The sequence below is a fragment of the Engystomops pustulosus genome, chromosome 7, assembly GCF_040894005.1.
Source record: "Engystomops pustulosus chromosome 7, aEngPut4.maternal, whole genome shotgun sequence".
NCBI lineage: Eukaryota > Metazoa > Chordata > Amphibia > Anura > Leptodactylidae > Engystomops > Engystomops pustulosus.
The window spans coordinates 40,116,659-40,143,215 of NC_092417.1; the positions used below are offsets into that span (position 1 = coordinate 40,116,659).

Here is a 26,557-nt window from a genome sequence, read left to right on the forward strand (position 1 = left end):
CTGCCGAAAGTGAGCAGCGCGACCTTTAGTAAATGAGCCCAACAGCGAGTGACACAATTCTGTCTAGTTGTTGTATTAAATGTGTCGCAAACTCTGACTGAGCACTAACAAGCCTCCTTAGGTGCACATTTTTTCTGTCTTATAAATACAGTGCTGCCGTCACACAAAACTGGCGCAAATACCTGTGCAAAGACCTTCTTTTTAGTGCACAGCCAGAATAATAGGTGCAGTCCAAAGATGAAAACGCTTGCAAAAGTCACAAAAAAAAGCGCAAATCCAAAAATATACAAAAAGAAAGGTTAAGGAAAGAAACAAAAAAAAAGATACATCTGTGTTTCAGTCCTTTCTGTTCAACTTTTTCCTTGTTCATATTTTACCCCTTGCAACTTATTGTTGCAAATCTTGAAGGAAGTCTACCTTAAATGCAAAGATTTGCAGCAGAAAATATTTGAGATACTTACCAAAAGGTAATGTGAGTGTTCAGAAACTTCTGCCAAATTCTACAAATTACCATACACTGATTAAATGGTAAAACCAAAGAGTGTTGCTAGAATCACCATAGAGTTATAAAAATAATGCCAACAAAGTGATGAATAAAAACAATGAAGATTTATTGTTAATCCTGGTTCTTATGACAACCCAACATTTATAAAATCCAATTATCACAGAGACCAAAAAAAATCTGTCTGGGGTTACAATGATAAAACATACAGTTCCAACTTACATACAAATTCAACTTGAGAACAAACCTACAGACCCTATCTTGTACGTAATCCGGGGACTGCCTGTACATCTTAAAGGTAGTAATTTAATTCTGAAAATGAGTCCTTCATTCTGTATATAACATATAGACAATGCAGAATCACCCGTCACTCACATACTGGGGCACTCCCATGCAATTTTCATGTATCAGTACAGATTTTTGGAGAAAAGTTTACATTCTATAAAGTTATGATGGATGATTACCTCACTGGACCTTGCATAGAGCACCACTGGTATCTGTGGGTCTAGTCGTCAACATCTATACAACCACCATAATAGCGGAGGTGATTAATTTCCTTGATCTCTGCCCAAATCCATTTTTATGTTTCATTTTCAGATCTGGAGAATATCAGACAATTCATCACCTCTGCACCTTGTCACCCAACCATGTTCTACCAAGCTACCTCCAGGTGTCATCACGGGTGCATCACACAGTGGACAGAAGGGGCCATAATATAGGGCCGAATATTACCATTACATCTGAAGAGAACCAAGTCATTGATGCCCAACCTGGCTATGATGGCAGTGAAGAAGACAATGGGTAATAATGTCTTTAACATCTTGATTTTGGCAAAGTTCTAAGAGTCGTTTCTGAGAACGTTTAGCCTGGTTCCTATTTGTTTCAACCCTGGCAGGCACAGGCCACATCAGGTGAAAAATAGTGTAAGGCCTATATACTCTAATTAAAGAAGGGATTGTCCCAAGTTGGCTTGTTATCCCCATTCCACAGGATAGGGGATAACAAGCTGATTGGTGGTGGTCTGGATGCTTGAACCCCCACCAATCATGAAAACAGTACCCCCCAGAAATCTAGAGAACAGGTCACATTCTTACTAATTGATGGAGCAGGAGGTTGAGCATATGTCTTGCCACTCCATTGCTTAGCACAGCGTACTCTTATTCACTGGCTGGCACTCATGAGCTGGTGTATGATAAAGTCACTTATGATTTCAGGCCTAAATAATTGCAGGCTACAGCCAGGAACGCCCCATGCCAGCACACTCCACCACCTTTATGCCAACTTGGTGTGGAAATGGCATGAAGGGGGAAATAATCACAATTACTGGGGGTACGCTTGGCATCACGTTACATATCTTCCTCCAGAATTATACACTACTGTGTGCATTGTTACCCGGGGTTGACTTTGGGCCCCTTGTAAAGGGCAGTTTTGCTAAGACAGGTGTAATTGCTTGACAATCTTTATCTCTCCTGGTGGAATGTGGCCTCTCTTAAGAAATCACTTATCCATGACAGTCCCTCCCATTTACACAAAGACCCCATTACAGAGAGCGTGTGCAGGGGACGCATGATTCCCAGTATGTCAAGAACTGCCATCCGTCTTTGGCGCGCTGGCCCCCACTTGTCGCCCCTCCAATGAGTGATGTGTGTTTACTTTCGCCAGTCACTGTGTCCAGCCTGGAACCCTCCAGATCTTTCACAACAAATTAAAAGGGTTGAATGAATTTTAACTTGTCTTCTTGTCATCGGTACATTTTCATAGTCTGCTTATTTTATTGGATTGAAGTGTTTGACACCTGAATTGTGTAGTGAAACTTGGGTGAATTTGGTCTTTTTGTAGATTTTGCAGTGTCCTGTCTGCAAGAAGCATGTTATAGAGCAGGAAGAGCTGAGCAGATTAGTGATGGGAATTACGCTCTTCTTAGTCAGTTGGCTCATTAGACTATGCTCACTAACAAGAGCCGGCTCTTCCGGTTCCTGAATGATTCCCTATGACATGTATAATAGGGAGCCGCAGTCCAGCCAGTCAAACCATTCTACACCACTTTTAACCCGATTGTATCAGGTTAAAGGGAGCTCGGTGAGCTGATTAGGAGCGGGTTTAAGTGAGTCATCGGCTCACTGAGGGGAGCCGGCTCCCATTGTTCTCGAAGAAGAGCCAACTTGTTTGCAAACGACACATCACTAGAGCAGATTGTACACAGTGTCCTATCTGCAGGCAGCATGTTATCAAGCAGGAGGAGCGGAGCAGATTGTGCACGGTGTCCTATCTGCAAGAAGCATGTTATAGAGCAGGAGGAGCTGAGCAGATTGTAAATAGTGTCCTCTCTGCAGGCAGCATGTTATAGAGCAGAAGGAGCTGAGCAGATTGTACATAGTGTCCTATCTGCAGGCAGCATGTTATAGAGCAGGAGGAGCTGAACAGATTGTACATAGTGTCCAATCTGCAAGCAGCATGTTATAGAGCAGGATAAACTGGGCTGATTGTACATTGGGGCCCGGTCCCTGCGCGATCCCCGATCCGGACTGTCCAACGAGGATGATTTCTGCCGCGATTCATGTAGATTGTGCGCCCGATTTTCTGCAAGTGTCGTTTCCCTGATCAGGTCCGCCAAAGTTCACCTTCTTCTTCCCGGTGCATGTAAGTGCTTGGCTTGTGCAAAAATGTAAATGTTAAATCCCGCGCATAGTCCAAATCCGTCGGATCGTCCGATGGCCGCCCCCCCCCCCGATTCGTGTCGCGTGAAAGCCGGCACGATTGCGACATAAAACAATTGCGTGCTTCACACAATTCCCTCGCGCGATCCCTGAAAAGTCAGGAAAACTGGCAAAAATGCGGCCGCGGGTCCCTTAGTAAATAAGCCCCATTGTGTCTTCTCTCCATGGAATATGTTATAGAGTAGGAGGAGCTGAGAAAATTGTACAAAAAGTCCAATCTGCAGACTTAAAATAGAAGGGGTTGAACAAATTAATGTACAGTCAGTTATTGAGTAGAACCCACTATAAGAGGAGGGTAAAATAAATAAATGACATGTTTTACTTTGATTTTCTCCTTATGCTCTATAACATGCTCCTTGCAGATAGATGACCAGTTCTCTTTAAAGACAGCAAAATTCAAAGGTGTACTATATTATTAGTAGTAGTAGTGAATGAATCCTCCAAATTAAATAACAATCTATATAGCTGGGTCATGCTACACTGAGGGTCCCAGTATGGGTGAAAGGGCGAGATTTAATGACACCCTTGCTTGCAGATCAGCCATAGTGTCTGTGTCCACTGTGTAAACGGTTTCAACAATGGTTTCCCATTACAGTCCCAGTGATCCTTAACCCAACAGGTTTTATTGATTTCACTATCTAAATAAGGAGTAATACAAATCTGACACAAGGTTCCTTATCTGTGGATATTATCCAAACTATCCAGGACAATGGTCTCCAGTTACAGACCACAGTCATCTATTGATCAGTAAAATTCCAGGTTTTAACAACAGCCTTCCAAAAACAGGGTCTTGTATACCTGCAGGACTGTGTGAGTAGGTTAAGGGTGTACGGTTGTTATTGAATTACTATATAAATTAGGCCTAGATTGCATATTAATAACCAGACTGCATCTAAATGACTAGACTGTATATAAATCACTAAACTGCATTTTAATCAATAGCATATACACAAGTATAAGCCAACCCGAATATAAGCTGAGGCACCTAATTTAAACTGGTGCCTGGTCCCACAACAAACTGGGAAAATTTATTGACTTACTCGAGTATAAGCCCAGGGTGGGAAATGCATTGGTCACAGCCTCCCCAAATAATGAAATGCCAGGATATAGGTAGCCCAGCTCCTGGCCCTATTATATAGGTACCCCAGCACACACCCCCAGTATATATTTAGCCCAGCTCATGACCCCAGTATATATGTAGCCCAGCACACACTTCCAGTATATAGGTAGCCCAGCTCATGTCCTCAGTATATAGGTAGCCCAGCTCATGCCCTCAGTATATAGGTAGCCCAGCTCATGCCCTCAGTATATACGTAGCCCAGCTCATGCCCTCAGTATATATGTAGCCCAGCACATACCCCCAGTATATATATATATATGTATATATATATACATATATATATATATACTGTTGCATGGTGTGCATGCAGGAGTTGAATGGTTCTGTCTCTACCCCATTGTTACACAGGATGCCAAGGGAGAATAGGAGCTGCAATAGCGCCGGAGGTAAGTACTAAGGCTACATTCACACATGTATGGGGGACATATATACGGCCGATATACGTCCCCCATACACTCCTATTGGCTCACGGCCCTGTACGGGAGCAGTACAGTGCAGCACACGTGCGGCACCGTACCGCTCCGTAGCACGGGAAAAGATAGGACATGTCCTATCTTTTCCCGTATTACGGCACCGTGCGCTGTATCTTCCTATGGAGAGGGGCGGGGGTGAGCAGCGCTCATCCCCTGCTCCTCTCTGCAGCGCCGATGTATGCCCGCCGTACCGTGTGAATGTAGCCTAAGTTTAATTTTTTTTTATACTCAAGTATAAACTTGGTGGGGCCTTTTCAGCACAAAAGTTGTGCTGAAAAACATGGCTTATACTCAAGTATATATGATAAATCACTAGACTGCATATATATGACCAGACAGTGCTCCATACCATTACAGACTTCTCCAGTATGGAATCCCAGCCACTTCACTACAGTTTCAGGACCAGAAGGGCGGTGTTGTCACCCTGCCACCTCGAAGTCCACAGAGCCTACAGCAGTGGCAGAAGATTGCTGAATATTATGTGGAAGGACCACAAATGCAGCTTGTTGGACAACAGGTATTATATCTTCCAGTTTTAAGAGAAGTCTAGACAGGGCCTATCTAGAGTGGTGGGGTGTAATGAATTTAGGGAGCCTACCAGCAATTTTGACCATAAAAAGCTGCAGACACCATTCAAATTGGGTCCTGGAGATCTGCGTAACCATACATTCGTATTCCAGGATTGTAGCTGGACCAAGAGTACTGGGGAGTAGTCACAGCTGTGTGACATACCAAATTTGATTTAAAATTAGTTCATAATAGCCAATGGGTTTTGTCTCCATTTGCGCTATATGAAAATAACATGTCTAGGAGGAGATAATTCATACATAGACCTCATATCTTTATTATCCTATATTTCATATTTCATATTTTGTAAAATTCCTATTGTTATAGTACATTGAGTCTCTTTTTGGGTGAATTTTGGTTACTAATGTAAAATATTTATATTATGAGTGTTTTTTTCACAAGCAGAAATTGTGCAGTTTTAACTTTATTTGGTGGATGACTTTGAAAATGTATATTTATATAAAACATTAGCCTCAGTATCTCTCTGTTTATATGCAGGCTTCTCTGAACCCAGGGACCTTAAAGATGTTCTGGGCCCCAGCCCCTCCTAAATTCTCAGCTCCCTTGGCTTTGATGCAGAAAACCCTGTTCTCCAAATATGAGGTAACTATAAAAAAAAGTGCAAAATCTTCACAGCATTGTGAAGAAGAATTTTTCTATAAGTCCTTAAAAATGACCATCAAAATCCATCATGATAAACCAGGGACATTACTCATAGATCCAGGCACCGTGACTGCGGTAATCTTATATTTGTCATCTTCCTTCTAAAATCAACTTTTAGAATTATGCTAATGAGGCACAAGGGCTCCTCTTTCCCTGCACTTCCTTCTGGTGCTAGGTAACATAGATGGAGGAGGGAGCGAGCAGGAGGTTGGTTGCTGCAGCTTCACAGGTTTTTACAATGAGTAGCACATGTCTCACCCAACTCTCTCCCTCTCTCTGCCTGTGTCACCTAGCTGCAGGAGGAAGTGCTGATTGATTGAAGTTGATTTTAGAAGGAAGGAGGCCATGGATAACAAACATAAGAAGATTACCGCAGTCATGGTATCTGGATCTATGAGTAATTGTCCCTGGTTTATCATGATGGATTTACGGTTGTTTTAATTCTAAGCTGCTCTTTGTTAACCAATCACGCTGCTGGGTAGCTTCCAGCATGAATATGGGTCTATGTTTATTATGTATAAAATTTACTTTTGTGTTTATGTAAATGAGATGCAAGGGCTCCGGGGTGGGGGGTGTGTGTCACCCAATCTACTAATGTGACTGATTTCAGCGGGTCCAGCGACCACTTCACACTTTAGATACAGACAGAAGTGGTGAGTAACTTGAAACCTGGGAAACAGAGCAGGGTAAGTTCACGTTATTTTTTGTTTTGGATAATCCCAAAAAACCCACCTTTAACATTAGATCAGTAGTGGTTCTGCTCCACTAAAAAGTGAGATAAAAAGGTGCCAAAAAAGTATTACCCAATGAAAATTACACCTCATCTTGCAAAAAAAAAATCTGTTACCTAGCTCCATCATTGGAAAATGAAAAACCAAGTGATTTTTTTCTTTTTCAAACAAATGCTTTTTAACCTTTAACAAATATTTTTATCCTGTGTAAAGTTGTCACATCCCTCTAAAAGACAAAACAAAGACAGTTGATATAATAGTCAATATAGACCCAAAATGATGCCATGAAAAGTACAAAATATTCCTTGCAAAACACGTCCTCAATTGGAGATTGACAGTTGATTGTTAAAGGCGTTGGCCACTCTTTTACATACATTGACCTTGTGCCTTTACTGCCCTGTAGATAATCCCTACATCAAGTGATTCAGCAGTCCTTCTACTTACTTTTGTACTGTCTGCAGAGTCGCTTTGGTTCTTTCTTTACATCTCTGAGCTCTGCAGAATAGGAGGAGGTGCAGCAGCAGATTGAGTCCTCCCCCCTTATTAGTCTCCCAGTCTCTGTCACTGTGGACGCGCTGTGAGAAGAGAGATACAGTGGGTGACGCAATAAGGACGACCCAGAGCAGTGAGAGTGGCGGCAGCTATGTGTGTATAGAGAGGGCAGCAAGGTGAGAACAGGGAAAGGCTGCAGCTTTCAAAGGAGGCAAAGTCACAGGTACATTTACATACAGATTCATGTCTAATGGAAGACACTTGACATCTGCACACTTTTCTACTTCTGTTTAGCCCTGTGATTTCGGGGGTTTTATCATGTTCCTGGAATGCCAGGTCTGTGCCAGTTTCTTGTTTACAAATATATACAATTCATACAACAATTTGTACATAAGGATTATTTATTATTTATGCTGATAAATGATAAGTATACAGTGACTAGTAAATATCTCTCTAGTGCAAGATTTCTTTTTACATGCAGTACCAAGACTGTCCAGATGATGTCATGACTGAGTTAAACATTCGTTTGCTGGGAAATCACCAATATTACAATAAATTTCCACTTTGATATCTTGACTATGTACATAATAAATTTTTATTTATACTCTATGGAAGATGCTCCTCCTACGAGCAGACCACCCCTTAATAGGCCTTGGGCAGTCTTCTTATAGAGGTTTCACTGTATGTGTCAGTGTGATGAGTTCTTTCATTACATTATAAGTCACTGAAAATCAGATCACAATGGGGGTCATTTACTAAGGGCCCGAATCGCGATTTTCCGACGGGTTATCCAAATATTTCCGATTTGCGACGATTTTCCCTGAATTGTCCCGGGATTTTGGCGCACGCGATCGTTGTGGTGCACTGGCGCCAGCATACACGCGACGGAAACCGGGGGGCATGGCCGTAAATAAACCCGACGGATTCGGAAAAACCGCCGCATTTAAAAAAAAATAAGTGTCGCTTGACACGCGCTTACCTGCACCCAGCGTAGGACGGTGAAGTTCAGTGCACTCCGACGGACTTCAGCACAGCAGCGACACCTAATGGACATGGGGGGAACTACCTTAGTGTCCTGGCCGGACCCGAATCCTCCGCAGAGAACGCGCCGCTGGATCGTGAATGGACCCAATCTGCCCAAATGGACCAAATGGACCCAATGTGTGCCTGTGACCGAAGGAAAGAGGCCATTCTGACTGATGGCCATGACAATTAGGAACCGGGAGGTCATTACGTTGGGATTGACCAATAGGCACCAAACGATGAATAATGTGACTGACACCTTAGACAGATTTTATCTGCATACAGTTGTGATCCCCATCCTGAATAGATTTTCTTCTGGTTTGATATCAATCCCATGATGCTTCAAAACTTAATCACATGACTAGCCAGGAACACAAGCACTTCTGCCAGCTGGTTGCAGCACTGGTGTCATCCTATATATAGTATAAGTGTAAAGTCAGGGAGGCTGTGGGAATTTTATTCATAGCTGTGTGACAGGAATCTGGATTACAGGCGGTCCCCTACTTAAGGACACCCGACTTACAGGCAACCCCTAGTTAAAGACGGTCCCCTCTGCCCACTGTGACCTCTGGTGAAGCTCTCTGGATGTTACTGTAGTCCCTGGCTGCAATGATCAGCTGTAAAGTGTCTGACCCTTGGTCCAATTACAGCAACAAAATTTGAAACTCCAATTGTCACTGGGACAAAAAAAATTGTCTTAAACTACAATTATAAAATATACAGTTTCGACTTACATACAAATTCAACTTAAGAACAAACCTAAAGCCCCTATCTTGTACGTAACCCGGGGACTGTCTGTATTCTTCTTAGTGACTGTGCTAGGAGTTTCTGCCCCCAGTGGTTAGTTTGTGTGTTGCAGTCTATATAATATTGAAACCATTGAAACTGCCGAATCTTGTGGTGGGTGACACATGTATAACAAATATGATTTTGTTTTGGCTGGAGTGTCCCTTTAAGTGCATAGGATAATGGGGCACATTGATAATGGGGCAAATCTGCCCCCTGCCAGATTTATCAGGAGCAGAGATGAGTGGTCCCAAACGTTAGATTGATGAATGGAAGACGCTGAACCAAAAGTTCGGGTCTTCTCATCTCTTGCCAGGTTCTGCATTAACGGTGCAGGCTATAGGTAGTGCAGAAGCGCGGTGCAGGAGCGCCCACTCTACCGCCTCGCAATTGATGGCCGTGCACTAGGAATTGGGCTTATTTTAGGGCTCGTACGCTAGGATAAATCTACCCCAATGTATATGTATTATTGATTCTTTATAATCTATTGGACATACCTGTTATTAGATGACAAAATATATCTGACTATCTTTCAGAGCTGCTTGGATGAGCAGGATGAAATAGAAGAATTTACATCAATGGAGACGGACATTGAGTCATCCGATGAGGAGCATGCAGATCCAGAAGACCTGGCCATGCTGGTACATTTCAGCTATTGTGAGATGTAATCTCATCCCTAAAGGACATATATGTTAACATTTAGGTCACAAAACTATTTGGAGTATTACTGTGTTGATAATATACGGATAGAAATATTTGCAAAAGAATAGAGTGTTTAATGGGAACCTGTCAGCAGGTTTTACCCCACTAATCTACCAGCTCCCTCAGGGAGGGGGTAAAACTTCCTTTCTAGAACTCCCCCGTTTATGTGAAATCTTTTCAGTTTTGCCATAACAAATCTCCTTGAAAGTTATGGCTAAATGTGAGAAGAGTCACTTTTTACCTGATATGAGTCACTTTTATAGGCTAGAGAGGGAGTGTCACAAACAATTACGGTATATTGCTCTTACTTCATTTTCACATAAGATGATTCAAGTTTATTGGTTGGGGAGAGTGTCAATTCAGAACCCTTTTGTTTTATAGTACCAAGAAACTGGTTTGATGTGTCGTATTAAAGATAGGAATTTGGTTCCCATTAAGATTATCATTCTCTGAGCTACAAGTAAATGGGTGAGATTTCACATAAAAGAGGAAATTCTAGAAAGGCCTATTCATACACTACATGAGGGGGCTAGTGGTTTAGTGGGGTAAAACCTGATGACAGGTTCTTTTTAAGGATATATCTGTTTGTCTATAGAGAAATGATCATCTATTTATGGAATCCAGCTATTAGACCAAATCCTTTATGTATTTCACTAGATCCTTTCCACTGCTTTGTGTTCATAGGACAGAATATTATCTAGAAGATACAACTCACTGCCAGATATCCATGTTTCATCTTCATCTGCTGGACTATTGAAGGTAAGTCATTTATTTTAATGAGTTTTTGTTTGTTAAATCTTGCAATGTCCTTACAGGAAGCCTCAGTGTTTACTTCCTGTGGATAAAAACTGGTCTCTGGTCATGTTATGTCACACAGGTGCACAGCTCGTTATATCCCTGGTCATGTGATGTCACACAGGTGCACAGCTCGTTATATCCCTGGTCATGTGATGTCACACAGGTGCACAGCTCGTTATATCCCTGGTCATGTGATGTCACACAGGTGCACAGCTCGTTATATCCCTGGTGATGTTATATCACAGAGAGTAATCAGTGCTGTGTGATATAACCAGGTGTGCACCTGTGTGACATCACATGACCGTGGACAAAAATCATTTTGTATTCTTAAAGTTAATGCAAGCACATAGTAGAATAACGTGGCACGTTATACCCCAGCCCATCATCTGCCGTGTGATTTCCTCCGTCCTTGAAAGCAATTTTTTTTACACCACGTTTGGCCAGTTTTACACCCGATTTGGCACAAATCACAACTGTGACATCTGCCCGATGAAGATAAAAGAGACAAGCATGAAGCCAAAGAAAAACTTATTGAACTATTGGAAATATTTAAAAGAAATGTACCAGAATCACTGATGGAAGATCCCTAACACTTACATGTTCGTCCAATGAAGTGGTGCCTGCAATTTGTATAAAATATGTAAATGAGCGTAAGGGGCTCTGTGTCAATGGAGCCCCTCCATGCTCTGCCATCTTTTAATTTAGTTTCTCCTTTAGTCCTCCTGCTCTAATCCATTCAGAGAGATGCAAATCCTGGTGAAGTATCTTCCTTACACAGCTGACCCCACAAGGAAGATACTACCACCCATGGGGGAAATCACTGTCTCTCTCCTATGAGTAGGACAGGAATGAAGCCAGCCTCCTACTAGAGCACTGAATAAGGGGTGCCTTTGATGCCCCATAGCCCCTGAAGCTCATTTACATATTTTCTAAAAAGCTTTTGGAATTGTTGGAATTCCTGGATATAAAAAACAACACAACACCGGACTCCACTTCACCGGACGAACATGTCACAGTGAATCTGATGGTAGATTTCCTTTAAAGTGGTTTTTAAGAAAGCTGCAAAAAAAACCAAACAAATGTGCCAAAAGAGAATGCAAAAATACAATAAAAACATTAAATCATAACCAAAGATAACAGCCTTATTGTTGGATAGGATATACAAAGTTTATAGAAACCTACGGTAGTAATGTAACTGGAAGACCGTAATCCGTAATATTTAGCTCCTCACTACATACAGGGGCAGATTTACTTACCCGGTCCTGTCGCGATCCCGCAGTGCGATGTCCAACAAGGATTCGGGTCCGGCGCGATTCACGTAGCTCGTGCGTCCGAGTTCCTGCATCCGTCGCTTCTGCGCCGAAGTCCGTCGGAGTTCACCTGCTTCTTCCCGGTGCTTCTAAGTGCTTGGCTTGCGACACATTTCTAAATGTTAAATCCTGCGCATTGTCCGAATCCGTTGGGTTGTCCGACGGTCCGCCCCCCGATTTCTGTGGCGTGCAAGCCGGCGCCGATGCACCAAAATCCGATCACGTGCGTCAAAATCTCGGGGCAATTCGATGCAAAACGAAAATCATCAGGAAACCCGACGAAAATGCGGCCGACGGACCCTTAGTAAATGAGCCCCACAGACTTAGACCCCATTCACACAGCCACACCGTTCCGTACACTGGGAAAAGATAGAACATACCGTATCTTACCCCGTATGTACAGCCAGGCTGCGCTATTTCCTGCGGCGAGGGGCGAGTAGCGCTTATCCCTCCTCCTCTCCAGTACGGCCGGGTGCGCACAGGTGAATGCAGCCTTACCTCAATACTAGCTATGGTATTATTTACTGGACATTACCAGGCTGATGCTGAGTTTTGCCATTACACTATCCAAGTCATTTAGTGAAGTTACATTTTCTGTGTTTTTGTTGTCTAGAAATCAGCCTCTACTCCAGATCTATCACTCCAGAGGGAATGTACGTTCCATCTCTCCGCTGACTTTCAGACAAGTATGAAAGAACTTGAAATATGGAAGGAACAAAATTACAGGTCACATGGTCCTGGTGTCCGTGATGAAGATCATGAAGCACCCGAACAGACTGGAGAACCTCGGCCCAACAACACCCTAATAGAGGACTCGCTGATAGAGAAAGTCAATGAATTCTTTACTCCTGACCCCGGAGTCGCTACAACTAATATCCTGAAACGAGTCCGCCCCTTTAAGAAAAAATCTAAGAAAAAGAAAAGACTCCTACATCCATCAAAGTTACAGGGAGTTTTACAAAAGCTGAACCAACCACCCCGCACCATACAAAGGTTAGTGATGCCTCCACGTCTCTATATTTCAGTTATAGAAATGTGTACATAACATTCAATGTAACAAGGTTATTCACATATAGATCCATATCCCTTGTGAGAACACCAGTCAGTCCAAGTGTAGCCCCGCCCCCGAGGAGCAGAAGTCTTCCGCGTCAGCTAGATTTTTCTTCCTACCTGAAGACACGTGGTGGCTTAGCGGCTGGTCAGGAGGTTCGTGAGTGGGTGAGAGACATCTGGAATAATTGGTTTGATGAAGTTTTTACCCCAAGTCGGGGATCGATTGAGGATGAGCACAAGTACTTTGATATGACCGCTGTCCTTCATACTGAGCAAGTGACCAAGGAGGAAGTATCATGGGCGATAGGACTGGATTCAATACCCGCTCTTCTGGTGGAAGACCCAACAGCATCACTACAAGATGTAATGGAGGAGATTTCTGAATTAACCAATCAGATTGAGCAGCAGAAGACACCTTCTATATTTCACTACTGTAGAAGAGGAGCGCTCAACCGAAAGATGGGCAATTTATCTCTGGCACTTCAAGATTTAGACCTGGTAAGACTTGGAGCTTATCCTTTGCAACTAGGATCGGTTTCTTCCCTAAAAAAAATACTTTGATTGGGTCATAGATCCAGGTTCATGGTAATGAAAACATGTTTTTGTGTAGCTCACAACACATTTATTAAATGTATCTGAAGGTGTCCATAGTTTTTATAGTTATACGTAGAGCTTACAAATAAGTCACAAGGTTAGCCAGATGTTAAAGGTTAACTTTTTTTTTCTCTGATTTACTTTAAGGGCCTCTATTACCAGCTTTTATGTCACTAAACTTCTAGCGCCCTAAGGAAGGATATGAAATGTCCATTCTAGAATTTCCTCTTTCATGTGGAATCTTGTCAATTTACCTATAAAAAATATCCTCCAAAGTCATATAAAAATAATCTGAGAAGAGTCATTTATTGACTGAGATGAGGCACTTTTAGAAGCTTAAAGGTTGGCGTCACCTCAGTTGCTCGATCTTCGATACTATAGTACCTAGAACCATTTTTGTGTTATATTAAAGATAAGAATCTCATCTTTCACATCCAATAATCATCCCATGATTCTGTGAGCTATAGCACTAGAGACACAGACAGGTAAAGACATAGCTGGAAATCAAGATCCACTTCCCTCCTATTTATTTTTCTTTCCAGTTCTATAGCTTCCACAAGCCTGAAGTGATCTGAAAGATGAGATCTTTAACATTACACCTTATAGTAAAAGATACTATAGAAAAAAAGATGTACTGTCATTTTTTCAATTGACACTCCCCCTAGAGTCTACAAAAGTGACAAAAAGTGACTTGTCTTTGAAAAAGATTTGTTATAGTAAAACTGGTGAGATTTATGAAAAGAGGGAATTATAGAAATGACATTTCATACCCTACCTGAGGGGCTGCTAGTTTAATGGGTTAAAATCTTGTTGCAGGTTTACTTAACCCCTTAACGCTCTGCGCAGTAGCTCTACGGCGCAGAGGTATATAGGGAGTATATGAAGAGGGCTCACGGGCTGAGTCCTCTTCATACAAGGGTGGGGGTTGTTGCATATTGCAGCAAACCCCCACCGCTAATAACCGCGGTCAGTGCTTGCACCGATCGCGGCTATTAACCCTTTCATTGCCGCCGGAAAAGTCGCCGGGGCATTTAAAAGACGGCGGCGTGTGGGCGCCGCCATCTTTATTACGATTGTCGCTCCCCCGAACGTCATCGTGGGCGCGGCGATTGGTTGCCATGGTAGCCTCGGGTCTTCGTTTGACACGAGGCTACCTGACCTCTGCAGATTTTTGAAGGTGGAGAGCGAGAAATGAGCGAAAAAACCCTGCGTCCTTAAGGGGTTAAGTCTCTTGCTGTAAAGCAACTGGCTGTAGCAGGAACCTGGTCCCTCTGCATTTTTGTCCTTAAGAGACTAAACAGTTTTAACCTCGCTTCTTCTCGTTCATAACTTTCCCTGCTAGAAACGTACGGATCATGATGATATCATTTGCGTGTTACAAGGCTTTTAGTTTTAGGATAATGAAGAAAATTTAGCTTTCTAGGTTTTCTGTTCCTTTAAGTGGAGCTTGCATTCATTTCTTATTCTTCCCCACAGGTTATAAAACATGAACCTCAACTGCTGGATGCATATTGGCACAGACATTTAATTTATCTTCTGCAAGGCAAGACAAGCGCAGCTTTGGACGACCTGAACTTTATTATTAAATATAATAAAACTCATGCAGGTAAGAAATGGGAGACTGGGTGAGACCTCTAACCCTACAGGTCAGCGTTTAATACCATGAGGTTGGGTTGGGACTGGTTAGCTCATGGCGGTACCACAGTCTGGAGAGCACTGGCTGTTTCTGTGCTCTGGCTTTGTGCTCCACACTGTGATACGGCATTGTGTATTTGCCCAGATTCTTAAAGGAAACCTACCACTTGGAATAGGGCTTATAAGCTGGACATGCCGTGCACCAGCTCAGGGTGAGCTGGTGCCGGCGCTTATCTCCGTTATGTTTTTAAACAGTTTTAAAGTGTTTTAACAGTTTATTAATGTTTATATCCTTACTAGCTTTCCTGCACCGGGGTCCACGCTCGGCGCACCATGCGCGCTATCACTTCCTATTCAGATGCATGCACGGTCGCGCGCATGGTGCGCCAAGCGCGGACCCCGGTGCGGGAAAGCCAGTAAGGATATAAACATTAATAAACTGTTAAAACACTTTAAAACTGTTTAAAAACATAACGGAGATAAGCGCCGGCTCACCCTGAGCTGGTGCACGGCATGTCCAGCTTATAAGCCCTACCCGAAGTGGTAGGTTTCCTTTAAGGTGCCAAGTCTATTTGTATATCAAAGTGGCCCTGTCACACGGAATGTCAGTTTTAGCTGATGACACGTTCCAATTGCCTATGCAGTGCTGATTTTAAAAAAAGTCTTTGTCAACATTATCATTTCAGTTTAGAAAATTTGACTTCACATTACCTGGCTCCCTTCCAGTTGTTTGGGGTGAGTCCTGGCGGAGGGGAAGCTGCAGCCTCTGTGTGCCTGTGTATCCTCATGTAGAATGACCGTACTAATCAGGGCCGGATTAAAGGAGGGGCTCCCAGGGCTCGAGCCCCGGGGCCCCCACCACTTTCACTTTTAAAGGGGCCCCCACCAGTTTCTGACTGAGGCTGGCAAGTTATATACTACAGAAGCTGAAAGGCTATATATAGAGGCTGGCAGGCTGTATACCACAGGGGCTGGCTAGATACTTCCTAAAACATTGTTGGAAGGGCCCCCACCAGTTTGTGCCCAGGGGCCCCCACCACCCTTGATCCGGCCCTGGTACTAATGGTTAACCCAAAAATTACAATACCAACCCCGTCCCTAAAAAAACAAAACACAACACTATTTGGAAGAAAAAAGGTGGGAGTCGGCCACAGCTTTATTACGAAAAATATCTAATTTAAACAGACCCGTGGGGAACCCAGACCCGTTCCCTAAACGTCACCTCGCATGCCTGGCCCCGCCTCCATGGGGGCATGTACAAGCCGAGAGGGTCAAGATTCCACCACAGGCCAAGCTGCGACTACCAACATAGCATTGAACAAAACTAAAAATAGAGCAAACAGTAAATAGGAACGACCATGCCATTAAAAATACTAGCAAGGAATACAAAAATATAAATTAGAGAGGAGGGTGGGTATCTCTTGAGCCCAAAGTCCTAGCCCAAGAGGCTAGGCTAGCTCCGCGCTCAGGAATAAATATCCTGGACAACCGCCCCCAAGTGGCCAGCGGAATCAGCTGGCCATGTGACCAGTGTGCCAGGAGCAGGAGGGGCCGCACTCTTAAAGGTAAAGAGGACGGCCAGTCCTGCAGCCCACGGGCTGAGCATTCTTCCTCTCTTCCACACCATTACGTCCCCTGCTCAATGCACATGACAGGGAAGGGGAAGGGAGCTGCATGAGTGCAAAGGAGAGGAGACTGACACAGGCACACACAGGCTGCAGCTGCCTCTTCCCTCAGAACTCACCACAGACTGCAGGCTGGAGCGAGGTAATGTGAATTAAACTTTTATAAAGTACTAAAATGATTCAGAATGCTGAAAAAGACATTTTTAAAATCAGCACAGAATTGGCTATTGGAACCTGTCAGCAGCTAAAAAAAATCACATTCCTGCTGACAGGTTCACTTTAAAGGAAAAAGTCACAGCCAATGTTTAGAAAGGAGATTTTTTTGAATAGTGTTAATTGGAAAGAGAACTGTTTTTATAAATACTTTGTACTATAGGGAGGACCTGGGGGGCATGGCTCCTAAATATTCAGCCTGTCCATGGACTAGGCGTATACTAGGGCTCATGTATTAACATTCACATCATGTTTTTCTTCTTCACTATACTCAAAGAGATAGCAGGTCAGAGGTAGGTTAGGGGAGTGGGGGTTAATTGGCTAGCTACCCAGCTGTATGCAAAGATGAGAGGAAATAAGGTTGTACAGAAACTTTTGGGGGGATTGGATTATATAACTCTCATATCTCATATGTTCTGTATAACACAGATGCCTACCTGTCCAAAGCCGAGATCTACAAGCAGAAGAAAGACTACACTATGTCCATTGTGAACTACACTCAAGCTCTGAAATGTAGACCTACTGATGATGACATATACTACCGGCGAGCACAGATGTATGAGGCTCAAGAAGAACTTATAATAGCCATGGACGACTATGCACAGGTATAGTACAGGTACAGGTAACCAGCTATATGGAACTAGAAGCTATACATAGATATAAGCAGCTATATGGAACTAGAAGCTATACATAGGTATAACCAGCTATATGGTAGCTAAAAGCTTTACATAGGTATAACCAGTTATATGGTAACTAGAAGCTATACATACAGTAGGTATAACCAGCTATATGGTGACTAGGAGCCATACATAGGTATAACTAGCTATATGGTAACTAGAAGCTATCATAGCTATAACCAGCTGCTATACCTACCCTGTTTCCCTGAAAATAAGACTGTGTCTTATATTAATTTTTGCTCCTAAAGAGGCACTATGGGGCATTCGCGATCCAGCGGCGCGTTCTTTGCGCTGGATTCGGGTCCGGCTGGGATTTATTAAGGTAGTTCCTCCGACGTCCACCAGTCGCTGAAGTTCCCCGGAACACACTGGAATACACCGAGCCGGGCTGAGTGAAGGTAAGTGCAAGCTCCGCGACACATTTTTTGTTTTAAATGCGGTGGTTTTTCTGAATCCTTCGGGTTTTCGTTCGGCCACGCCCCCCGATTTCCGTCGCGTGCATGCCAGCGCCGATGCGCCACAATCCGATCGCGTGCGCCAAAATCCCTGGGCAATTCAAGGGGAAATCGGCGCAAATCAGAAATATTCGGGTAACACGTCGGGAAACCGCAAATCGGGCCCTTAGTAAATGACCCCCTATGTCTTATTTTCAGGGGATTTCTTATTTTTCCACCACCAAGAATTAACATTTATCGTTGACCAAAAAAATAAACTTCCATAACATTCCTATGACTCTCTAAACTCTGAATTTCCTGCTGTATTTCTTGTGACTCCATTTCTATTAGAACCATTGGCCCCAATCTCTGGTGTTTAGTAAAAGCACTTTCCATAAATGACCCTTCTTACCCTGGTAGTTGTTGGTATCACATTTGCAGCACAACAGCCGGTGATTTACTTCCATGAATTCTTCTCCATGTCACATCCTTCTGCAGCATCTAAAAGATTTCCTAATACTAATGTATAGCATGGGAGGAGCTGCTGCAATGACTGCCGCTAGGTCTTATTTTCAGGGGAGGCCTTATATTTCTAAGCCTGAACAAAATTGTACTAGGTCTTACTTTTAGGGGATGTCTTATTTTAGGGGAAACAGGGTAGGTATTAGCCGTAACTATTATAAGAGTGTTTGTAGAGGCTTTTCTCTCATACTACAAGTGGACAAGGCATTGGGTTACAAGGTCTGGTAAAGTCAGTAGGTCTTTCCTGTCAGTAGGATTTTTGTGGTTTGCCATACATTACATATAGTCCTGATTTCATCCTTTATATTTTATTTCTGTGACTTATACACTGACCTTGGCTTCTGTCTTTCCTTAAAGTGCTTCTACCATAACCCCAGCCGCACTGACGCTCTCATGAAGCACGGATTGTACTACTTCGAGAGTGGCAACTGGAATGTCTCCATTCAGGACTTCACTGCGGTCATCAAACAGGACTTTAGTAACATAGAGGCCAGGTCTACTCTACATTGTACATTGGTTCTGTAATGTCCGTGTGCACAACTGCTCGTACATATAGATAGAGATATTACATTGTCAGATTCTATGAGTTCCATCTGCTCTTGTGTATGACCCCAGACGTCTACTTCTCAGCACTTCTGACCACATTTTTAGGTGGCCATGTGCTTGTTTGCCGAGAGCTAATCACCCAACACTGACATATACATGCAGCATTGGTTATATATATATATACATATACATACACAGACAATAGGTAAGGTTAGGAAAGACACCTTTGTAAAAGCTAAAGGTGGATCCACTTATTTTTAGGATTAGGCCATTACTTCCTGTAAAGCTGGAGTAAGGTTACAATCTTGGCCACGTCCCCTGCTGACAGGTTACTTACAGCTGCCTTGCCCTAACCCCTGCCCAGTACTCACCTCTTCTCCATCTCTCATAGGTTGTGCTTGTTGGACCTCGTGTTTTCTTAAAGGATCAGCTTATATCCAAGCATATGTGCCCCCAACCAATCAGTTCTCATTTGCTGCTATGTAAGGCTAGGTTCACATCTTGTCTTTTACATATGATGAAAGGACATAGCGCGCACATTCCCAACATGCCCTTAGAATGTATGGAACAGACACATCCCACTTTCCCAGCATATACCCTCAGCAAATGAATAAAATGAGATGAAATCCAAGCCCTGCCCTGCATGTCCCATTCCCAAGTACTTGCCTCAACCCATTGCTTCCTGCCTGACCACAGACTGTCCATCACCCATCTCTTATCTGATCCTTGGGTGCCACACATGGAGGCAACTGCTATTCCCACTTCCAGCCTGACTATATCCATGTATAGGGCTCAAAGGGTGAAGACCAGAGTGCTCTAGGGTCCTAGGGTTCAGTTATGGCCCTAAGTTAAACTGATAGAATAACACTGATCCATATCCACTTCAGTGGAAGGAGAATACAAATCCTGAGACTTGACAATTCTTATGGGTTATAATAACATTCTCTCCAAGGAATGGAGGGTTTATATACAAGGGAGATCCCCTTGTATGGATACAGTCTTGGTGTCTTTATACGTCTTCAGGGAGCTCTTATTCTGTATGTATTAAGTGTGTTGTTGTACTAGTACTGTATACGTTGTCTATAGTGTATACATCCTAGTAATGACACTGATTTCATTCACTTACAGAATGTACCGTGCTAGAGCCTACACCAAACTCGCCCGTTTTAGTGAGGCGGCAGAAGAATTTTCATCAGTCATTCATTTGGATCCAAAAAATTGGATGGCGTTTTATTATCGAGGATGCCTGTTACGTAAATGCTATCCAAAACTCGCACTTCAAGACTTCAGTGTCTCCGGTAATGGGGTTATGTATTTAAGATAAAGTAAATTAATATTTTATTAACACCATGGGCACACAATTACCCTCTAGGGCAGCGGTTCTCAACCTTTGTAATGCTGTGACCCCGCAATACAGTTACTCATGTTGCAGTGACCCCAAACCATGCGATTTGCAGTAAAAACACAATAAAATCATGGCTCCAAAGGCTTTAGACGACCCCTGTGTTTTGGTCGTTCGACCCCTGCTGGGGTCACGACCCACAGGTTGAGAACCACTGCTGTAGGGTGTAACAAGAGGGTAGAAAAATACAAGATAGTCTCTTGGTTTACATTCGATATAATAAAGATATCAACTAACATATCCAAGGATGGTGATTTCTGTAGCTATAGTGCCATCATTTTATCTGAGATTATCTTCTGCTCCAGGTCTGTTCAAGTGCAGGCTATAAGCAGTTTCTACACGTGGGGCTGGGGGTACATTTGGGAATTGCGCAAAAATCACAGCTTGTACGTTTCCATCTCTTGTATATATTGGGGCAGATTTACTTACCCGGTCCGTTCGCAATCCAGCGGCGCGTTCTCTGCGGTGGATTCGGGTCCGACCGGGATTCACTAAGGCAGTTCCTCCGCCGTCCACCAGGTGGCACTGCTGCGCTGAAGTTCTCCGGAGGCGCGCTGGAATGCCCTGAAATTCACCGGCCTATACCTGGTGAAGGTAAGTGTAATTTTCGCGACACATTTTTTGTTTTAAATGCGGCGTTTTTTTCCGAATCCATCGGGTTTTCGTTCGGCCACGCCCCCCGATTTCCGTCACGTGCATGCCAGCGCCGATGCGCCACAATCCGATCCCGGGGCAATTCAGGGAAAAACGGCGCAAATCGGAAATATTCGGGTAACACGTCGGGAAAACGCGAATTGGGCCCTTAGTAAATGACCCCCATTTTATAGATTCTGAGGCATAATAATAGAGTCTTGGTTTGGATTGTATTTATGTTTGTATATATGCAAAATACAGAAAATATTTTGTGTAATTACCACATCTTGTATTTGCTGTAGTTCTCCTTCATGATGGATATGAGAACCTCAACACCTTTCTTCATCGCGGCGTCCTGTACACGGATCTGGGCCTGTGGTCCGAGGCTGCATTCGATTTTGAACATGTCCTGGCCTTAGATAAGTAAGTTACAACCAACAATTATCAAATAACATAATGGAAATATAGTTACACATAGTTTATACGGTTGAAAAAAGACACATGTCCATCAAGTTCAACCAAGGAAGGGAAGGGATTGGATGAGGAAGGGATTTAGGGGAAGCAATTCTATAACAGCTCTCTGCTGTTGCTGCTGTCACCAGTGCCTGAGGCAGGCTATTCCAGTTCTCATGGTAAAAAGCCCTGTCCACCAGATTTTTTGTATGATTTTTCGATTATTTTGACGTGTGTGTGTATATATATATATATATATATATATATATATATATATATATATATATATAAATCAGGTCCCCTCTTACTAGTCTCTTTTCAAGACTAAATAAATGTAATTGTTTTAAAGGAAATCTACCACTAGCTGGTAGACATATTTAACTACAAATACTTACCTACGCTCCTCTTGATGTTGTTCCCAGCGTTTTCCTTCTCTAAGCTTGGTACCAGAATCACCTAGAAAAGAAACTTATTATTAGTAGCCTGGAGCGCCAGGACAAGATGTACTACCTACAGTGTGGACCATTGTGTCAATCACATTTGTACTAAACTACGTACAAAATTATTTCCCCCCAGTTGACCAATAAAGTTGTATTGTAGCATTTGACATTAATAATATTTGGAGAATCTTCACTCCATTTTATTATAAAAACTGTAATAGTTACGTCTTAATACATATCTACTCCCTATCTTCACCCAGAATTGAACATTGATTATTTAGGTGGTGCACACCAGGGAGGGATTTTTGACAGTTGACTCTTAATTCCTATTAATGAATCCCCTCCCCCAAATTGTCCCAGGTGCAATACCCGAGGTGCACATGTATTGGGAATGCACAAAGCTGGGAACGTATTGGAAAGGAGTACAGGCGGTCCCCTTCTTTAGAACACCTGACTTACAGGCGACCCATAGTTACAAATGGACCCCTGGATATTGGTAATTTCCTGTACTTTATCCTTAGGCTACAATAATCAGCTGTAACAGTTATCACTGGTGTCTGTAATGAAGATTTATTATTAATCCTGGTTCCAATGACAACCCCAAATTTTTAAAATCCAATTGTCACAGAGACCAAAAAAATTCTGTCTAGAGTTACAATTATAAAACATACATTTCCGACTTACATACAAATTCAACTTAAGAACAAACCTCCAGAAACCATTTTGTACGTAACCCAGGGACCGCCTGTATTGGAAATGATTTTCAAAGTGTATGTAATAGGTGTATAAGCATCTCCATGGATTTATTGGGTCTGCTGGAAGACTACTACAACTACCATCATAGAGATATATCCAACATAGTCTACCAGGCCCATAATCTCATTGGGGGTTATTTATCATACTCTGGCGGTCGTGCGCTGGTGCATGATAGCCCCACCGCTGCTCTGGTACAGAGGCTTTGGCCTCTTGATGTATCTGCCAGGTTTCTGTGCAGCCCTCATCTCTGAAGGTGGCGGATTGGGGATAACAATCGCTGACAATAAGTAATAAGTTAGCTTTGCGCAGAGGCCCTGATAAATATCCTGCTAAGCATCTAAGTGAATACAACCCCCCCTCCCTGTTCACTATTAAAGAACTTATGGATTCCCTCAATGACATTATACCCTTAGAGAAGACAATAGAAAAACTTTAATGCCATCTGAGGCCCATCGTTAGCTATACCAGCTCTCCCCTCTGAATTCTAGAGCTAATTCATCTCATTTCATGTGTTTCCAACGGTATAATACTGTATATAATACTGTATCCTTGTCAGTGTTAGTGCTGGACATAGTTAGGTGCTAGTTACTTTAGATTACTTCTGTTCCTTTCATCATTTTACTCAGGAAGAGAGAATAAGCATTATATATGCTCTGTTAATCAGTCTGGTTATGGACTCTCAGAGGACTGTACTAGGGATGGTATAGGGCAGTGATGGCGAACCTTTTAGAGACCCACTTATTTTGTGCAGAGTGTCAACACAGAAATGTAATTAGTGATTTATGCTCTGTGCTCTGACACAACTTTCATTCATATCAGCACCTGAGGACATCAATAAAGCAGAAAATAGGAGAAATTTGGGTGATCTATGTAGCTTCCCTCCAGGGTCCACTAAACAAAAAGAAATACAATGATAATCCAGATCTGTCCACACCTTCCCACCCCTCCAGTAGTCCCAGGTAGACCTGTCACTTTAAAATAGCTCTGTTCACAGCAAGTCCTGGTCTGTCTGGGACTACAGGAAGATAGTCCTTTCTGGTTATGTCCTGGGTGCCCAAAGAAAGGGCTCTGAGTGCCACCTCTGGCACCCGTGCCATAGGTTCGCCACCATTGGTACGGGGTCTTATTTATTTATTATTTTTTATGTTACACTCCATTTTATAGATAGATATTATAGAAAATATAGCACTGCCTATTACTCGATAGCCTGACTATAAGTCAGCTCGGGGGTATCTGCAGATGGCAGCCATTATGGTGCTATGAATATATCTATAGGTTATATAGATCCTAGAGAAAAGTCCTGTTCCCCTCCAACCAGCCATTGGTTGTGAACACTCCTATAGATCCTGCACGCAAAAAGGTGCCATTAAAATTCCATCCCCGTGATAATCCTGTAGGTGGACAGTGACGGGCTTACTCATTGTGCTTGCAATGCCTCTTCCTACTCATACATTTCATCTTAGTCATTGTATAATTATTCTCAATTGTCTGGACAACAAAGATACGATTGTTAGCAGGTCCCTCTATGTTTTCATGATCAAAGCTGCTTTTTGTCCTTGAAAAACGAAACATTCTGATATTAAAGAAGATCTGGCACAGAGAGTCGCACATGGGCTTCATGTGCCCCTCCTGCTCCCACTATACAGAACTATGGTCCACTCCTTAGGATATACAAATAGGCACAGCATGTGTTCATATCTGGCTTATATATTTCTCCTATTGTAAATATTATTTGATAATATTCTATTGTATATTCTTACAGGACCATGGCTGTGGCACATGTCAATCTGGGTCTGATTTGTCTTCTTCACCGAGACCAGTATTCTCAAGCAGTGCGCCACTTCTCTGCCGCCATAAGAGTGGACCCCCTTTGTATTCGGGCATACTTATGCCGGGCACAGGCCTACAGACAGGTATACTGCCTTGTAATGCTCCATGCACACGTCTATGTGGTCACCCAGGCCAGAGCACACAGCAGAGGAGGTAGGGTGAGCGCTCATCACACCTCCCTTATTCATAGGGAGCTGGGCAATCACATCACAAGTCACTGGGCGTGAATAACACCTGCCCTACGGCTCAAGGTGAGACGCAGTTTGGTCAGTGCTCTCTGCCCATGCATAATGCACCTCTATGGCGGCCATGGAGCCTAACGTCGCCTTCACACATCATGTTTCAGTTTTGTTTTGAAATCACAGCGGGAGAGGCTTTTCCCGGTCACACATGCAATTTCAATGAAATGTGTGCAATCGGGAATGAACATCATGGTGCACATTTACTTACCTGGTCCCTGCGCGATCCCTGATCCTGAATGTCCGACGAGGATGAAATCTGCCGGGATTTACTACCAGCGTGCGCCCGATATCCTGCATGTGTCGCTTCCCCGCTCAGGTCTGCCGGAGTTCACCTTCTTCTTCCCAGTGCATGTAAGTGCTTGGCTTGCGACATAATTTTAAATGTTAAATCCCGCTAGTTGTCCGAATCCGTCACATCGTCTGTCGGCCTGCCCCCTGATTTGTGTCGCGTGAAAGCCGGCGCAATTGCGACACAATCCGATCCAACGGCGCGATCCCCAAAAACGTCGGGAAATTCGCCGGAAATGCGGCCATGGGACCTTAGTTAATAAGCCCCCATGTGTTTCACTTGTAAATGATGCAAAACATGTGATGCTTGTTTTCAGTGGAAACACATATGCGATTGGTCCAAGCCCCTCTGTGCCCTGAAAGCTGGGGGCTAAGGACCCGTACCTAGGCATGGCTTTAGATCTATTCTACACCTTGTGATCTTCTTGCTTTTAGTTTAAAGAAAATCTACCATCAAAATCTATCATGATAAACCAGGGACACTTTCTTATAGGTCCAGGCACCGTGACTGTGGTAATCTTCTTTCTTATTTCTTATTCATGGCCTCCTACTTTCCATCAAATAAAAAAAGTATGGTAATGAGCCCGAAGGGTCCTGGGGGCATTACCAGATCCCCACAGTGCTGCATATTCATAGGCTGTTACAATGAGCTCCCCCTTCTGTCTCCCTCCTCCTTCTGCCTGTGTAATCTAGTTTTGCTCATTGTAATAGCCTGTGAAGCTACAGTAGTAGAGAGTATGGTAACACCTGTATGAATATTATGGCCCCTACAAGTCTGGAAATCACTTCCTAGACATGGTACTTCTGCTTGGTTTCATGACCTTTGGGGGACCTTCAAAGGTCCTGAAATGGCTCTTGTGTACATGTGTATTGACAGCATAAACAGATGTACAAGGATTTTTTGGGTAAAGGTTTTTCTCAGTATAAAATTTGGCGGGTAGTTAGGTTGGCCATGGCTTCCCTAGAAGGCTTTGACGCTAGGCTACCACCCAAACTGCCTATATTATAATCCGCTACTGCACCCACTAGAGCCCTTCTGGCTCATATGGAGAATTATATTAGTTAATGTTAGTAGGAATGGATAACAAATATAAGCAGATGACCACAGTCACGGTGCCTGGATCTATGAGTAATGGCCCTGGTCTATCATGATGGATTCTGATGGTAGCTTTCCTTTAAACAATGCCTTTTCTTTGTCCTTTTTCACAGCTGAAAGATTTGCACCGTGCCCTGAAGGATGTAACACGGGCCATTCATCTGCGCCCAGACTCCCCTGAACCCTATATAATCCGGTGAGTTGATTTGGTTTTACTTTGTCTTCCATTCCTTC

The 26,557-nt window shown here is 43.2% G+C and overlaps 1 protein-coding gene across 7 annotated transcripts in view; it reads left to right on the forward strand.

Annotated features, from left to right (window-relative positions):
- Nucleotides 1-26,557, forward strand: part of TTC6 (tetratricopeptide repeat domain 6) — an 88,782-nt gene that overhangs the window by 18,373 nt on the left and 43,852 nt on the right. For all 7 annotated transcript variants that reach the window (XM_072115557.1, XM_072115555.1, XM_072115554.1 and 4 more), the window contains 14 exons: nucleotides 1,100-1,303; nucleotides 5,170-5,329; nucleotides 5,878-5,982; nucleotides 9,611-9,715; nucleotides 10,461-10,535; nucleotides 12,498-12,877; nucleotides 12,961-13,435; nucleotides 15,008-15,137; nucleotides 17,434-17,609; nucleotides 18,995-19,131; nucleotides 20,312-20,481; nucleotides 21,521-21,641; nucleotides 24,630-24,780; nucleotides 26,437-26,519. In XM_072115557.1, the coding sequence (XP_071971658.1) occupies nucleotides 1,100-1,303; nucleotides 5,170-5,329; nucleotides 5,878-5,982; nucleotides 9,611-9,715; nucleotides 10,461-10,535; nucleotides 12,498-12,877; nucleotides 12,961-13,435; nucleotides 15,008-15,137; nucleotides 17,434-17,609; nucleotides 18,995-19,131; nucleotides 20,312-20,481; nucleotides 21,521-21,641; nucleotides 24,630-24,780; nucleotides 26,437-26,519 (2,472 nt within the window). The remainder of the gene's footprint in view (nucleotides 1-1,099; nucleotides 1,304-5,169; nucleotides 5,330-5,877; nucleotides 5,983-9,610; nucleotides 9,716-10,460; nucleotides 10,536-12,497; nucleotides 12,878-12,960; nucleotides 13,436-15,007; nucleotides 15,138-17,433; nucleotides 17,610-18,994; nucleotides 19,132-20,311; nucleotides 20,482-21,520; nucleotides 21,642-24,629; nucleotides 24,781-26,436; nucleotides 26,520-26,557) is intronic.